We start from the raw sequence: 18,276 nt of genomic DNA on the forward strand, positions 1-18,276 counted from the left end.
TAAAATAAAATAATCTAGAAAAAGAACAGCAAATCCAACCCAAAGAAATAATGAAATAAGGTAATAAAAGAACAGAAATCAATGAAATGAAATCTAAACATTCAATAATGAAAATCAACAAAACCAAAAATAACTCCTTTGAAAAGATTAGAAATGATAATTCTTAAACTATTGGAACTACACCAAAATAAAAAGCTTTTGCACAGTGAAGGAAACCATAACTAATGACAAGATAATAAGGAATGTGAGAAGTAACTGCAAAAGACCTATCAGTAAGGGTATGTTAATACTCAAATTATTGAAAGAACTTACACAACTCAATACCAAAAAACAAAAAACAAAACAAAAAAACCCAAACCACAAATAATCCAATTAAAATGGGCAGAAAACCTGAAGAGACATTTTTTCCAGAGAAGACATAAAAATGGCCAATGGACACATGAACATCACTAATCACTGGGAAACGCAAATCAAAAGCACAATGAGATACCATCTCAGACCTGTAAGATGAATGGCTAGTATCAAAAAGCCAAGAAATAACAAGTGTTGGTAAGGATGTGGAGAAAAAGGAAACCTTCATGCACTGTTGGTGGGACTGTAAATTTGTGGAGCCACTATGGAAAAGAGTATGGAGGATCCTCAAAAATTAAAAATAGAATTACCATATGAACCAGTAATTCCACTCCTGGGTATTTACCTAAAGAAAACAAAAACACTAATTCAAAAAGATATATGCACCCCTATGTTGACTGAAGCATTATTTATAATAGCTAAGACATGGAAGCAATTTAAGTTTCCATTAATATACGAATGGATCAAGAAGATGTGGTATATATATACACAATGTAACATTACTTTGCCAGTTATAAAATAAAGAAGTCCCAGGGATGTACAATATAGGGAACTTAGCAAGACTATAACTTTGTATGGTGACAGATGGTAACTATCATGGTGGTGAGCATTTTGCAATGTATAGAATTGTCAAATCACAATGTTGTATACCTGAAACTAATATAATATTATACTGTATTTCAATTCAAAATAAAAATAAAAAAAGTCACACACACACGGGAATATTACTCAGCCATTAAAAAAAGGAAGGAGGGGTGCCTGGGTGGCTAAGTCGGTTGAGTGCCCAACTTCGGCTCAAGTGATGATCTTACAGCTCGGCTCAAGTGATGATCTTACAGCTCGTGAGGTCAAGACCCCCCGTTGGGCTCTATGCCGACAGATCAGAGCCTGGAGCCTGCTTCGAGTTCTGCGTCTCCCTCTCTCTCTGCCCCTCCCCCACTCACACTCTCTCTCTGTCAAATTCAACATTAAAAAAAAAAAAAAGAAAAAAAGGAAGGAAATTCTGTCATTTGAGACAACATCAATGGACCCTGAGGGCATTTTGCTAAGAGAAATAAGTGAAAGACAAATATCAATTGATCTCACTTTTATGTGGAAGCAAACAAAACAAACAAGTTTATAGATACAGAGAACAGACTGGTAGTTGCCAGAGGCAGGGGATGAAGGGTGAAATGGATGAAGCTTCCAGTTATAGAATAAATTTATATCAAAACTGAGTGGGATTTATGCAAGGGTAGCCTAATATTCAAAATCAATATAACTAACCACAATACCCAAATAAGGGGGAAAATCTAATTATTATCCGGTTATACGCAGAAAGTTCACTTGTTAAAATTTAACACCCATTCAGGGTAACAACTCTAAGCAAAATCAGAACAGAGGTGAACTTCCTTTCTCTGATAAAGACTATCTACAAAAACAAATCTGCAGCAAATATCACATTTAATGGTAAATTTTAGATCACTTTCCACCAAAGAGCATCTAGGAGATAAGGACGTCCACTACTGCGACTGCTTCTATTCAACACTGTACTGGATGTCACAGTAAGGCAATAAGAAAGAAAAAAAAAAAAAAAAGGGACTGGAAGGAGTTAACTGTCACTATTCACAAAATATGTGAATATGTATATAAAAATCTACAGATAAACACTTAGGATTAATGAGTGAATTTAGCAAAATCACTAGACACAAGGTGAAAACAAAAACAAATTGTTTTATATACCAACATAATAGAAAATTAAACCTTTAAAACTATACCATTTATTTATTGTTTTTAAATTTATTTTAATGTTATTTATTTTTGAGACAGAGACAGAGCACAAGCAGGGGAGGGGCAGAGAGAGAGGGAGACACAGAATCCGAAGCAGGCTCCAAGCTCTGAGCTGTCAGCACAGAGCCTGATGTGGGCTCAAACTGACGAGCTGTGAGATCATGACCTGAGCTGAAGTGGGACCCTCAACTGACTGAGCCAGCCAGGTGCCCCTAAAACTGTACCATTTATAAACACCATCAAATACCTAGGAATAAATCAGGTGAAAAATCTCTGCACTAAGAGAAAATATTACTCAAATTTTAAAGACTAGATATAAAGATGATATACCATGTAGAAGACTCAATATTATAAAGATCAGTTCTCCAATTAATCCAACCTCAATGTAATCAATCAAAATTCCCATCAAGTTACTGTGTGAATACTGAAGAGCTGATTATAAAATGTATATAGATATATAAAAGGCCTACAATAGCCAAGGCAATCTTGAGGAAGAAGAACCAAGCTATAGAAGTTACAAAAGATAGCAAGATATTGCTACAGAAATCAACACAGCCTGGTACTGACACAGGACAATAGAGTAAGATATATAAATAGAATATAAAACTCAGAAACAAATCCATATGTATTTGGTTGACTGGTTTATGACAAAGTTGACACAGTGGGGAGAGGGAGATTTTTTTCAATAAATGATGCTGGTTCAACTATGCATTATTCATATGGAATCAAAAGGAATCTATAAAAAGGACCCCTACAAAACACAGTGACTTATTTCTAGATGGATGGCAGATCTATGTGTGAAAAAGAAACCAATAAAACTTTGGGGAAGAAGGTTTCTTAAACAAGACTTTAAGAAAGCGCTAACCTTAAGGGGAAAAATTAATAATCTGAACTGCATAAACTAAAGCCTGGCTAGCTGCAGGGTAAATCAGTAAAATTACTGTGAAAAACTTTTGGCAGTACATATATACTGAAGTTGAATGAAACCCTGCAATTTTACTTTTAAGCATATATTACAAGAAATGTGTATACACAATCATCAAAAGACTTTTACAAGAAATATCACGACAGCAATATATGTAAGAGGCAAAGACTGGAAACCCAAATGTTCATCAACCGAACAGATTTCAGTGATCTGATAAAAGGATTCACAGGACTCAGGAGTGGTTATATTCACAGTGACAATTGCTCACTCCATTTATTTCTTCGCCTCTCAGTATTTGACACTATTGTTCACTATTTAACTGTTCTCTTTACTCAGCTGGATTTTCTTTTTACCTCTTCGTACTTTCTTCTTCTTCTTTTTTAAAGTTTATTTATTTATTTTGAGAGAGAGAGAGAGAGCGCACAAGGAGGGGAGGGGCAGAGAGGCAGAGAGGCAGAGAGAGAGAGAGAGAGAGAGAGAGAGAGAGAGAGGACATTTTAGCAAAAGGATGCAGCTCAGAACTGCAAACTCACTGTTTTTGCCTAAAGTTCAGTAATTGAATGAATCAATGCTTCTTGGTTTGTTGTATGTGTTTGAATTCCAGAGCACTGAAATGTCTGTTTGACTGTTCTGTCCAATTTTATTAGAAGATAATTTGCTGACCTCCTTATACCATCATGTCAAAAGTCTGACAGTAACTTTTGGAGGAATAAAAGATAAAACCTGAACACTGCTTCAGAGACCTGTGTGACATTATTAACATAAAAGTGTGTGATAAAAGTCCCCAAACAAAAGGACAGAGGAGGCAACAACAATACTTGAAGAAACAATGGCCAAAAAATTCCCAAGTTTGATTAAAAATATTAATTCACAGACCCTGTCAGCTAAATAAACCCCAAGTAAAAGTAACACAAAGAGATCCACACTTAGACACCTTAATGCACAAATTATTAAAAGACAAAGAGAAAAATCTCTAGGCAGAGAAAAGAAAAAAAAAATGAAAATGAATTCACCACATACAGTAGGGACTGATAAATTATTCTGTAAAGGGACACATAGTACATAGGAAATATTTCAGGGTACATGGTCTGTGTTGCAACTCTGCCATTGCAGCACCAAAGCAGCCACATTCAATGGGCACTACTGAGGTCCAACAAATTTTTATTTATGGATACTTCTACCTGAATTTCATATCAATTTCATATCTTCTTTCAACTGTTTCCAAATGTTTACACTTTACATTTAAAAATGTAAAAATTGGGGCACCTGGGTGGCTCCATCGATAAAACATCATCCAACTCTAGATTTCGGGTCAGGTCATCTTACAGTTGTGAGATGAGGCCCTATGTCGGGCTCTGCCCTGAGTCTGCTTAAGATTCTCCCTCTCCCCCGGGGCGCCTGGGTGGCTTAGTCGGTTGAGCGTCTGACTTCAGCTCAGGTCATGATCTCACGGTTCATGGGTTCAAGCTCCACGTCGGGCTCTGTGCTGACAGCTTGGAGCCTGGAGCCTGCTTCGGATTCTGTGTCTCCCTCTCTCTCTCTGCTCCTGCCCCACTCATGCTGTCTCTCTCTCTCTCTCTCTCTCAAAAATAAACATTAAAAAAAAAATTTAGATTCTCCCTCTCCTGTTCCCTGCTCATGCTCACTCTCGCTCTCAAAAAAAAAAAAAAAAAAAAAAAAAAAAAAAAAGAAGTAAAAACCATTCTTAGCACACAGATCACATAAAAACAGGCAGTAAGCCAGGTTAGGCCTGTAGGCCATACTTTACAGACCCTGACGGAAGGGAAAGAACAATACTTAGGAAGAGCTGACTTCCTATCAGATAAAATGGATGCCAGAAGGCAACGTAATGATATAAGTGCTAAAAAACCTATGAAAAAAATCAGCATGTTTTATGTATCAAATTTTAAGAAAGGAGACCTACCAACTGTTATACTTCCATGTCAACTCTTCTTATAATTGTACCAAAGTTGGAAATCAGCACTGCTTTTTTTTAAGCATTCAAAAGTTTACTGATATAAACAGACTATAACATACACCCAGAGCACACAGGAGAGAAATAAACGCCAAGCAAAAGTCAGTACATCTGCTTAGTTAAGTCTCATTATATCACAACACTCAGCTGTGCAAGAGAAAAGAGAGATTTAACACATTGTGATCATATAAACACTTTTACTGAATGCCACTTATCTCATTTTAATAATTATAAGGCGCAAAGAGGGAAAATTCTGGGTACTTGGTCAAAAAACCATTAGAAAACTATCAAAACTATAAGATGGACCTGAACCCCCAGATTCCAGGAAGCAGGACAGTCTCCATGTGACTAAAGCTAGAACTTGACTTCCTTTTACGTGGAGAGCAAAGCACCCGTGTACTATGCTCCAAATGCCCCAACAGCCCCATCCCATTTTATCCACCTCAGTTCCCAAAAGGAAATGATTAAGTGAAGGAAAAGAAGGGCTGGACTGAAGAGGAAATAAGGGGGAGACAAGACAGAATATATGGTTTGTTGAATAAATGAGCACATATTTTGACAGTAAGGACAGGAAACCGAATGTGGCAGCAAAGTGTTTAAAGGGCACTCTCTGATTATTAGATCACCATATGGAGAGGATGGTGTGGGGGAATACTGTATTCTTGAATCTCTAGCTTGCAAAAGAAAATCTGCAAATTCCAAGAATAGAATTTTCCACTCACAGGGACGAGTATTAAGTGTATCTTTACTGAAATAGTGCTCTATTTAAGTATGTCTGAAGATGTTTATGTTAGTTTAATCAGATAACTTTATTTGCAATAAAAAGAGATTAGGCCCTCTAAGAGGATGCACATTTTGAATAGAGGGTAGAGTGTAAGTCAGGGACGTAAAGAGTCATTTTTATGTACAAACTACTGCTACTAGAAGGCTAAGCCACTGTGTGAGGTCAGCTTCACAAATCTGCTTCAGTGTATTAGGGGCTGAGAACTTTCTGATGGTATTTAACAAACTACGGTTGTACTCTAGGACATGGCTACAAGTGACAGGCAACAAATCTCACGTAGAAAATGACTAAGAAAGAGTAAACTGTTCTCTACTACTTCAGAGAGAGGGCTCCTACTGGTGCTAAAATGCAAACAGTCAGATTGGACAAAATATTAGTATGTAGGTACTGTTCTGTATCTCCAAATCGTTCCCTCAGACGACTTCTGTTCTATATCTCCAAATCCTTCCCTCAGATGACTTCTCGCCCAACGGAAACAGGACAGAGTGCTGTCCACTAGTTACAGAATAGAACCAACCCTAGGGGTGCCTGGGTGGCTCAGTTGGTTAAGCGTCTGACTTCGGCTCAGGTCATGATATCACAGTCTGTGAGTTTGAGCCCCGCGTCAGGCTCTGTGCTGACAGCTCGGAGCCTGGAGCCTGCTTCGGATTCTGTGTCTCCCTCTCTCTCTCTGCCCCTCCCCTGCTCAAGCTCTGTCTCTCAAAAATGGATAAATGTTAAAAAAAAAACAACACTTTTTTTAGAATGGAACCCACACACGAACCATCATCCTAACAGTTACATCATGGTGGGTGACAGATGCAAGATGCCAAGAACTAGTTATCTGACAACAGTGAACCCAACATAAAGATGATAAACAAACTGCTGTGATGAAATAAACCCTAATTTTCTTCCTTCCTCATCAAACAACCTAACATTATCAGTTCTCTGTCCAACCAGAAAAGGCAGAAAGTGGAGGGAAGTGCCAGAGGAAAAAAAAATCTTTTCTCCCCCAAAAGGAAGAGGGAACCAGCCCCGCAACATCAGAACAAAAACAGATGTAGCAAACTATGGTGTAAAGGCTGGGGAAGACAGGACAGTAAAGGACATTTGGCCTTACTTGACTCCAAGAGCTCAGAAAAAGAGAATGAACCCATCTACTAACTCAGCAACACTTCTATGAAGTGTGTCAGAGTGACGCTAGCAACTCTCTATTCCACACACATGAATGTTTATTTTAACCAAATCTTTGCAAGCACCAAAACTGGCTCGAAACTGGAAAGAGGCGGTAAAGCAGCATTTTAGCTGGCTTCAAAGGCTGCATTCCAAGGTCTAACAAGGACAAAGAACCACCAGGAAAATTATCTGCATTGGGCAGTAAGAAGAAAAGCACATCAGTCTTTGGGATACCTTAAAATTAACTAACTAGGGGTGGCTGGGTGGCTCAGCTGGTTAAGCGTCTGACTTCAGCTCAGGTCATGATCTCACAGTTCATGAGTTTGAGCACCACATTAGGCTGTCTGCTGTCAGCATGTCAGCACAGAGCCCACTTCCTGTCTCCCTCTCTCTCTGCCCCTCCCCTGCTCATGATCTCTCTCTCTCTCTCTCTCTCTCTCTCTCTCTCTCTCTCAAATAAATAAACATTAAAAATAATAAATAAAATAAAATAAAATAAAATAAAATAAAATAATTAATTGAAATTAAAACAGATCTGACAATCTGTTGTAGAGCCAAAAAGGTTCCCAAGGATTTGAACTGTCTGGAAGGTGGTTTTAGAATTCCTAACAAGGCCTCAAAAGTATCCCAAATATTCTTCATTTCACTCTGAAGTCTTACTAGAGAATGATTATAGGATTAACTCTATATTGAGAAACCTGCTGAACCACTACAGATTTCTGGCTGCATCAGAAAAATACTTTTCAAAACTCTTAACAAAGAAGCTGAGGGGGACAGGCAGTCAGAGAGCTAGGACCAAAAATAACATAGTTCAGGGGCACCTGGGCGGCTCAGTCGGTTGAGCATCCAACTTCGGCTCAGGCCATGATCTCATGGCTCGTGGGTTCGAGCCTCATGTCAGGCTCTGTGCTGACAGCTCAGAGCCTGGGCCTGCTTCAGATTCTGTGTGTGTGTCTCTCTCTCTCTGCCCCTGCACACGTTCTGTCTTTCTCTGTCTCTCAAAAATAAACAAACATTGAAAAAAAAATTTTTTTTAATAACATTAATTCCTTAAAATGAGTGGCCTGGCATGTCTATATTCACACTAAAAACAGGTCTCAAAGAAACAATCCCTTGAGGACACACATGTGTGCCTACAATGCATATATTTATTATTCAAAGAAAACATCTACTAAGCACCGTGTCAAAGGCAGCCCAATGATGAACACAACAGGATCATGAAACTTAAAATGGGGGACCCCCACTAACTAATAACCATTACCTTCTGTAATAAAGCATTAGGAAGGAAAAGGCAGTGCAACAAGACAGAATAAAACAAGTTTAAAAACAGGCAATCTTTTAAGTCGACTGTTCCATCCAAGTAGTAATTTTAATTAATCAAATTTTATTTTAATGCACCAAAAGAATTAAAAATTTAAAAACCACACAGCAAAGTCCTACATAAGGCTAACAGCCACCCTCTAAAGTTAGCTATTTGCCAAACCTATTTTGGGAACAAAGTTTACCTGTATACAAAGGGATTCTTTGGTTGAGGCAAAATGTTAACTGGGAAGAGTTAACCACCAATGAGTTTTAAAGAACAATTTAAGACAAATGAAATTTAAGGCCAATTTTAAAATATCCTTTTTTCAATTTTAAAATGTATTTATTAGAATTATTAGCGATAAAGCACCTAAAATCTACATGCCACGTTTTCTTTAGCATCTCCCTTCCCTCTATCCACACTACACATCAAATATCCAGAAATTGAATGCAGCCTCTGCAAAGAAATGGCAATAGGTAAGCTAGCTACCCAAAATGAAAATCTGTACATTCTTACAATTATCACTTGTGTTACAAGGTACTCACCAATCTATTTACTATGTTCTTAGTCAAAGGCCATTACATCCAAAGTCAGTTATAAACTTTGACAAAGTTTTGTGATAAGTTCCTCTAGTGCAGCTTAATGATCTTCCTAAATGCAGACAGTTCACTCACAGCACTTCCAAGATTCTGGTTCAGTGGGAATGCCTTATTACTTAACAATATTTAATGAGTAGCCCAGGTGTTTTGTCGCAGGTAGTTCACAGTCTACACAGTGGAAACAACCCAGCAGAATAAGCAGTCTTAAATCATTGTCAAATCTACTCTCAAACACATAGCTAGACATACAACCCTGAGGATATGTGCTAAGAACCTCTCTTTTGCTTTCAAAAAAACCAACTTGTTCAGCAATACTTACAGTTAACATTGGAGTTGTCAACAAGCCCCACGCAAAGAATTCTAGGAAGATGACAATAGCAGCATGGTATACACTTGGTCGGCCAAAGCCCTGTAGCTAAAAAAGGAAGAAAGTTATTATGAAAACTAGTAAACATATGTAAGAAATCCATTACCCTAATAGTATCTAACACAAAAAAAGTGCTACACAAAATAAACTTAAAACCCACCTATATTGTGAAAGATAAAACTTCATTCTGCGGTATGCCTGATTCCTTCATCTTGCCTCATCACAGAAAATGCCAAGGTTGAAAAGTTTTTACTTGTCTCATCAATGCAAATAACTGAGTTCTGGCTGAGAACCAATTGGGCCTTTAAGAGACTGAGGTTCCAGGACCTGACAATTCTGTCTCGCACTAATTACGTGTTCCTCCGCAACGTGGCTGCTCTAACCTGAAGTTTCCCTAGCTATGTAATGACATGTGGGTATGTGGGTCTCTTACTCAAGAGCTTCCAGGGCAGCACAGATGATTTAAATGATGGCGGGCAGAGGAAGAACAATAAGGAAAACACAGTCCATACCACAGTGTCAAAATCCAGCTTTCGGTGTCTATTGCGTTTTAAGACTGTGCCTGTTTTCCTAATTTTCTGCAGTTTGTGACTTCTGCAGACAAAATCTAAATTCTCTTCAATTTAATGTTCTTTGGCTTTGTGACATCCTCACTAGATTAGGTGCCTTGCTACTGTTTGGTAGTAACTAGAAGTGATGCTTGCAAAAGACTATAAAATCCACACTTCCTATGTTTATATCTTTAATTCTTTAAAAGGTAAAAGTATATCCACATGGTTTAAATGCAATCTAATCATAAGGAAATGATCAGACAAATCCAGATCGTGGGACATTATACAAGACAATGTGGGACATTATATAAGACAACATTATATAAGACAAAATGTCCATGTCAATGGGCCACCTGGGTGGCTCAGTTGGTTAAGCATCCAACTCTTGATTTCAGCTCAAGTTGTGATCTCTGGGTTCATGAGACTGAGCCCACATTGGGCATTGCACTGATAGCACGGAGCCTGCTTGGGATTTTCTCTCCTCCCTCTTCTCTCTGCCCCTCCCCCACCGGCTCATGTGTGCATGCGTGTGCGTGCACTCTCTCTCAAAAGAAACTAAAAAAAAAAAAAAAAAAAGTCAATGTCATAAAAGACAAAAAATAAAGGCAGGGAGATTGATACACATTGAAGGAGGTAAGAGCTGCAACAACCAAATGTGGGATCCTGGACTGGATCCTGGATGAAAAGAGAACAAAAGAATAAAATGTGAATTTGGACTACATATTAGATAATAATATGGGTGGTTCTTGATGTCCACACCTTATTATCAAATGGCTTAGCTGAACAAACAAAAAAATGGTACATACATACTTCCTAAAGCAAATGTTACAAAATGTTAACTAAGTTTAGACGAAGGGAATAGAATTTCAATGTTTTTGGAGTTTTGGAAATTTTCAGAGCCAAGAACAATTGTTATTAAAAATTCAAACTTAGGGGCGCCTCAGTGGCTCAGCCTCACTCTTGATTTTGGCTCAGGTCATGATCTCATGGTTCATGGGATTGAGCCCCGCATCAGGCTCTGTGTTGTCAGCGCAGAGCCTGCTACGGATCCTGTCACCCTCTCTCTGCCCAACCCCCGCTCTTGTTCTCTCTCTCAAAAATAAACATTAAAAAAAAATTCACACTTGTAAATTTCTCAATTTTTTTCAATGTCCAAAAGTAAGTACTTTTAAATGTCATTAAATAAGACATTTGCAAAAACAGAAAACATTTTATAAAGTTTAAAAGAAAAAGTATTTCCTCCTCCCCCAAAACCAAAAGGCCTTGAACATAACCATCAAAAAGCACTATTTTGCAGCTGTCCTTTACAAACAGAAGAATGAATGGAAATGGAAGCAACTGTTCAGCCTCTACCTGTGGCTAAGCCTTCTGAGACTCTCTGTGACTGAGAGTCTCTGAGACTCTATTCCTGCTGCTGGAGACAGAAACCTTGCCATTACCCTTGGCTCTACTCACACTGTCCTCCATCTAATTCCACCACCTCTAGCACAGATTACAGAGTAGCTTTCCAACCCTGTTCCCTCACCCACTGCACAGCAGCCAGGGATCCATTCAAAGGTAAATCAGATCCTGGGAACTCCTCTGCTCCAGGGCCTTCAGTCCCCCATCCCACTGGTCCAACAAGGTCTCCCACCTTTCTATCCCCTTGTTATGCTCTTGTTTTCTAGAGTATTCCAACAAACGGTAGGATTCATTTTTATCTACCTCCCATGGAATGGTAATTTAAATGCTATGAAGGAAGTATCCCAAATAGCCCTCCTCTCACCCCACTACAGTAAGGAGTAAGCACTCCACAACATACATGAGAGGGAAGAAGGATTTCTTCTCTGATCTTTTAAACAGCAAAACCCGGGGTGCCTAGGTGGCTCAGTCAGTTAAGCCTCCACTTCGGCTCAGGTCATGATCTTGCAGTTGGTGAGTTTGAGCCCCACATTGGGCTCCTTGTTGACAGCTTGGAGCCTGCTTCGGATGCTGTGCCCCGCCCCGCCAAGTTCCCCCTTTCTGTCCCTCCCCCACTCGTGCTCTTTCTATCTCAAAAATAAACATTAAAAAAATAAAAATAAATAATAAACAGCAAAACCCAAAATGCAGAAAAAGTTTTGAAACAGATGACCCAGTTTCTTCAACAAGGAAATGGTATGGGCAAGAAAAAAAGAAAAAGGAGGGAGAACTATGTTAGTACATAGATTGAAAGAAATTTCAGAAATATTAACCAAAAGCAATATGTGGGGCTTTGGGTTTTGACTCAAACTAGCTGGAAAAAAGACAATTCTGAGACACTCATGGAAATTCGAAAACAGACTATTAGCTGACAATAAAGAATTATACTCTTTGTAATAATGGTATTGAAGTAAGGCATGTTTTTAAAAGATCTTTCTTTCTTAGAGATACATACTAATGTGTATGTTTGTGAAACGTGAGTATGTTTGGAAATTGTTTTAAAATTTATAGAAAAAATGTGGAACTGGTGGCAAAAAAAAATTTTAAAGAAGTAAATTAGACAGTATTTCCCAATAATTTCTAATTATTTGGGTGAAAATTCTGATAGTCACCACCCAACACTACAAAGCAATTGCTTCCAGTGGGTGAGTCTGTCAACAGATAGCCCAAACATTCCTTTTGAATCATTCATTTTAATCATTAAGCATCACACATACAAGAATCTCAAAAAACTCTGAAAACAGTGGAAACTGTTTCCTAAGAAACATAGGAAGGCAACCCTGTTTCTTGTTTGCAGTTTCTGTGGTTTGGTGATTTCACAAGCAATGGAGCTCTATTTGTGGAGACCACTGGGATAGAGATCCATGTGGCTGCAATGCTGACTAAACATAAAGACAGATATACACCTTAATCTGTGTGCTGTATCTTCAGGATATTATGCTATTTTAACAACTTGCAAAAAAACAGACAACCTACCTTTTTGTTTATATATTGTATGTTTAGATGTACCAATTAGAAATTGTTTAACAAACACCTCTTCTAAAATGCCAACACTTTCTTATTCTCACTTCTACATAAATTAATTGAACTATCATTCATCCCTTAGTCAATACCAGTGATACATCAGAGAAAGGGAGGGTAACAGGCAGGCCTTGGTATGGTGGGAACTAAGTGTGGGCAACTGGATATAAGAAGGTGACAAAAATAAATCTGCCTTCCTTCCAATTCTTCCTAAGCTCTTGGTGGTCAGTATGCTGATGAAAAACGTATCAGAAGTTTCTTCCTTAAATTGTATGAGCGAATCAGAAAGATTTTAACAAAACTTAACTGCCTGTATCCAGTTGAGCCCGATCTAGTGCAGTCTCCCTGGATCAGTTCAATGTCTACTCTCTCCACTGCCCTTTATACATCAGTATGGAACACGGACATGTTTAGATGACGAGCATATGGTGATGTCTTTATACACTGGTATTACCATCTTTCCCGCAAATGACTGCAATGGCCTCTTAACCCTATCTTGACTTCTCTTCCCTGCCTTTTCCAAATCTTTCTTGGTACCACACTTATGTCATCCTATTATACCTGTGGAAATAGGTATATACCTCAGCAAAAAGTGAGCTGCAAATTCCTCTCATCCCTGGACACATCATTTTTTGCAATGGACTGTGCTGCCTCTGCCATCAAAAGGTAGTCTATTTCTTCACTTCCCTGGGTCTGGGCTGGCTTAACGACTTGCTCTAACCAACAGATGTCAGGTGAAGTGACAACATGGACTTCTGAACCGAGGCCTCCAAGACCACATGGAATTGCCTTCTAGGCACAGGAGGATGAAAGTGTATGAAGCCCTGTCTACTGAGCCACCTAGACCAACTGGTGAACAGCATCACCACCTGGACGACATAGGAGAAAGGCAATCTTAGTTCACTTAAACCCATCAAGCCTGCAGGTGACTACGAAGTGGGAGTCACTCCAAGCAAATCCAGTGAAGAAGCCCAAGATGACCTAATCCAAAGAATTGTCATTAATGGTTGTGGTTTTAAAGCCACTAAATTTGGGGTTAGTTTCTTATGTAGTGATCATTAACTGATTCAGCACCCCCCTTGACCTCATGATTAAGTTTTAAACTCTTAAGACTTTCTTGGGATCCCTTTTGTAGCTATCCAATCTCATCCCTCAGTCCACCCATAACTGTGAAAATCAATAAACGGAAATCCCTCTAAAATTGAGCCAGTAAGCCCTTGCTCCAGGATGCAAACCTCAGTGGGTTCCTTTTTTACGGTAGTGATGATTTCCCTAGCATACGGAAGTTAGCCTATAAGTGAATAAAAGGCATGGTCCCCAGCATTCTGTTTAAAAGACCGGTCACAGGAACCAGTAAGCAATGAACATATATATTTTTTAACTTGAGGAATTAACATTGTATTGCTTGAGACTCAGTCCTGTTAATTAAGCCTACTGTAATTCTCTCCAAAAGAGAGGTAACTAGAGGTTTAAAGTCACTCTGGCTACAGAGAAGTTTGTAACTAGTCATCAAAACAAAACACTGCAAAACAAGTATTCCCTGGGATTTCATTCAAAATGGGACACAGAAACCACCGAATAAATCACTACATACATATCCCTAAAAGTTAGCAATGGCAATTAAATACAAAGAAACAAAATATCAAACTCATGAAAGCCAGTACCGAAAGAACTACATACTTGGACTTAGCATTTCTCTTCCACCTAATGTGGTCTTTTGGCATCTTTTTTTAATGGAACATACATACTTTTTTTTAAAGAAATTACAACTGTTAGTTACACTGACATATGAATGTTGTAAAACCTTACAATAAGGGAATATACATGTTCTATTCTCCATAGGTATTCACAATGTTAGAAATCTGTCATGTATTTATTTACATGTATATTCATGAGTATTCACAATGTTAGAAATCTGTCATGTATTTATTTACATGTATATTCATGAGTAAAAACACTCTTTTACATAACTGGTAACAGAATATACAGGTTACCTCTTTTACCTTTATTTCTCTCCATGTCACTGCATCCAAATCCTCATTCTTTGTAACAGCTACACAGTATTCTACTGCCTGAATGTACCCATCATTTTAACCATTCCACTACTGATGCTTATCTATGGAGTTTCCACTTTTTTTTTTTTAAGGCAGGGAGGGAGAGAGGGAGAGAGTTATCGTAAGGAGGCTCTGCACCCAGGTGCCCTGAGAGTTTCCACTTTTTTAATATTGTTGCAATTAATTATTTTTATTTTTAAATAATTTAAAACCTATCAAAAGGCTGCAAAACCAGTACAAAGTTCTGGTATACCCTTCACCCAACTTTTCCAAATGTTAATGTCTTCTATAACTATGGTACAATTATCCAAACCTAGAAGTTAACATTGCTATACTACTGTAGCTAATTTACATACGTTATTTGAATGTCACCCTTTTTCCCACTAACGTTTTATTTTTCCTGATTTAGGATCTAACCCTGGATTTCACACTGCAATTCGTTCTCATGTTTCCTTGTGCTCTTCCAATCTGAGATAGCGAGTAAGGCTTTTATTTTTTACTTTCGTATTCTTGACACTGTTGAGGACTACTGCTATCCTCTTTACGAGTTATTTTGTAGAATGTCCTTCAATTTGAATTTGTTTAATGCTCTCATTAGACTGATAATAAGCATTTTTAACTTTTTATTGGGCTATAGTTCACGTCCCATTAAAATCACTGTTTTCAACTGTACAATTCAGCATTTTTTTGTTATATTCACAAGGTTGTAAAATTATCACCACTATCTTATTCTGAAATTCGATAATTAGGTGATTTTTCATTACCCCAAAAAGAAACCCCATATCTATTAGCAGTCATTCCCCATTCTCTCCTCACCCCATTTCCTGGCAAGGACTAATACTTTTTGTCTCTACAGATTTGCCTGTTCTGGAATAAAAAATAAATGGAATTCATAAATGGAATCATAGAACATGTAGCCTATTGTGCCTTGCTTCCTCTATTTAGCATGTTTTCAGGAATCATCCATGTTCATCATTCAATTTTATGGCTGAATAATATTGCATTATATGGACATATTGCTACCTGTTTATTCATCAGTTAACAGACACTTAGGTCATTTCTAAGTTTGGCTATTATGAATAATGCTGCTAAAAATGTTGAGGTACAATTTTTTGTATGAACATGTTTCTTTTTTTTTTTTTTTTTAAATTTTTTTTTCAACATTTATTTATTTTGGGGACAGAGAGAGACAGAGCATGAACGGGGGAGGGGCAGAGAGAGGGAGACACAGAATCGGAAACAGGCTCCAGGCTCTGAGCCATCAGCCCAGAGCCTGATGCGGGGCTCGAACTCACGGACCGCGAGATCGTGACCTGGCTGAAGTCGGATGCTTAACCGACTGCGCCACCCAGGCGCCCCTGAACAGATGTTTCTAATTTCCTTCACTATATACCTAGGGATGAAACTGTTGAGACAATATCCTTTTATATATACAACAATGTAGCATTCCGGGATAAATTCCTATGAGTGGAACTGGAGGGCCAAAGTTACACACATTTTAATTTATAATCAGTAAGAACCAAGTGTAATTAAAAAGCTGTGGGTGAAAAGATTTCAATTTACTATTGCAGCTCATCAATTGATGTCTTCAACATATAAAATGTTTCTTAAAAAAAAATCAAGATGGGGCACTTGGGTGGCTCAGTCAGTAAAGTGTCCAACTTCGGCTCAGGTCATGATCTCACGGTTTGTGAGTTCGAGCGGCGCACTGGGCTCTGTGCTGACAGCTCAGAGCCTGGAGCGTGCTTCAGATTCTGTGTCTCCCCCTCTCTCTGCCCCTCCCATGCTCATGCTCTGTCTCTCTCTCTCAATAATAAATAAACGTTAAAAAAAAAAAAAAATCAAGACGAACAACCCAACAAAAAACAGGCAAGAGATATGAACAGCTCATAGAAATAATATCAAACAGCCCTTCAACAACTTCATTCATAGTAAGAAAAACGCAAAAATCAAGCTATACTCAGATGTAATTCTTATCAGAATCACACAATTTCAGAAATTTGAGAATATGATTTTACACTGCTAATGGGAATGAGAAATAGTACAATGTCGCAATATCTAGCCAAATTACTTACATATTCATCCTCTGAAGAAACAACTCCACAAAGACAATATGGCAAAAATATGAAGTGTCATGTGCACTAAGCTATGGAAGCACTATCATAACCAAAAAGCAAGGGGGTGGGGGGTGGTGGGAGACTGTTCATTCAGTACTGGCAAAACAGACTACTTTAAATCCACACACTAGAGTATCGTACTGTGGCAAAAATATCTCTACATACTACTTTGGAGCAATGCCTAGGATATGCTAAGTAAAACAAAATAAAACAAAAGTACAGAATAGTATGTAATTTATAGGCACTTTTTTTTTTTTTTTGCCAGAGAGGAACAAAGAATATGAATACCTATCACACACATTTATTTGCTTATATTAAACAAAACACAAGATGTTAAGAAAAATAAGCATTCATGCAGTTACATACAGGAAGGAGAAAAGGCAGTGAAAGCCACAGGATGAAGTTAGATTTCATACATTGTTTCATGTTTAACTTTGGAACCAGGTAATGCTTTAGCTAACTGTAAAACAAAAGTAAATCTGAATTGGGGCGCCTGGGTGGCGCAGTCGGTTAAGCGTTCGACTTCGGCCAGGTCACGATCTCGCGGTCCGTGAGTTCGAACCCCGTGTCGGGCTCTAGGCTGATGGCTCGGAGCCTGGAGCCTGTTTCCGATTCTGTGTCTCCCTCTCTCTCTGCCCCTCCCCCGTTCATGCTCTGTCTCTCTCTGTCCCAAAAATAAATAAAAAACGTTGAAAAAAAATTAAAAAAAAAAAAAAAAGTAAATCCGAATTAAATACGTCATCCTACCTATATATCAAGTTGTGGTTTGGTTACTTTAAAACACAGAATTTGAATGAGCACCTTTAGAAGTTATATTCTAAGAGTAAAAAGTAATCATGCTGGTAGTGATGAATTGTTTTTACCTTCTGAAACTTTCAAATGTAAACAGTGGAATACAGTGAATAAGTCACACTGCTACGGTCAATAGGAACCAGGATTATCACCATACAAGAAAGATACAAGTATCAAATCAGAGAAGCAAAAACCTGAAATTTGAAATTTGGTTTTAAGAAAACAACATACATTATGATACACATTACCTTAATGAAAAAGTTAGGGTTTTCTAGTTCTGGCCACTGAAGACAGAAAAAATGAGCAACCCAATAGGAATGACACTCCCTAGGCCCAGGATTGTGGTCTTCAACTATCAGTTCCCACGAAAAGAAAACAGGACTTGTTAGACAAACAGCTGACACCAGGTTTGTGGCAAAAAATATCACTGATTCTGGAATGTATCTTGCCAAAAGCAAAGATGTTACTAACGACTACAGTCATATCAAAAGGATTCAGGCACCAACCTGAAGGAACTCCCACTGGGCAAAGACTGAGTGAAAAGAGTAGTATCTATCATTGACTGAAGCAGA

General features: G+C 38.2%; 1 protein-coding gene across 3 annotated transcripts in view; it reads right to left on the minus strand.

Moving 5' to 3' along the window:
* MFSD14B (major facilitator superfamily domain containing 14B) overlaps positions 1-18,276 on the minus strand; it is a 79,040-nt gene that overhangs the window by 41,181 nt on the left and 19,583 nt on the right. For all 3 annotated transcript variants that reach the window (XR_007146480.1, XM_047831132.1, XM_047831131.1), the window contains exon 2: positions 9,182-9,277. Coding sequence is in view for 2 of the 3 variants with exons in the window: in XM_047831132.1 (XP_047687088.1) it covers positions 9,182-9,277 (96 nt within the window). In the remaining variant the exon portion in view is untranslated. The remainder of the gene's footprint in view (positions 1-9,181; positions 9,278-18,276) is intronic.

Source organism: Prionailurus viverrinus, chromosome D4 (assembly GCF_022837055.1).
Source record: "Prionailurus viverrinus isolate Anna chromosome D4, UM_Priviv_1.0, whole genome shotgun sequence".
Taxonomy (NCBI): Eukaryota; Metazoa; Chordata; class Mammalia; order Carnivora; family Felidae; genus Prionailurus; species Prionailurus viverrinus.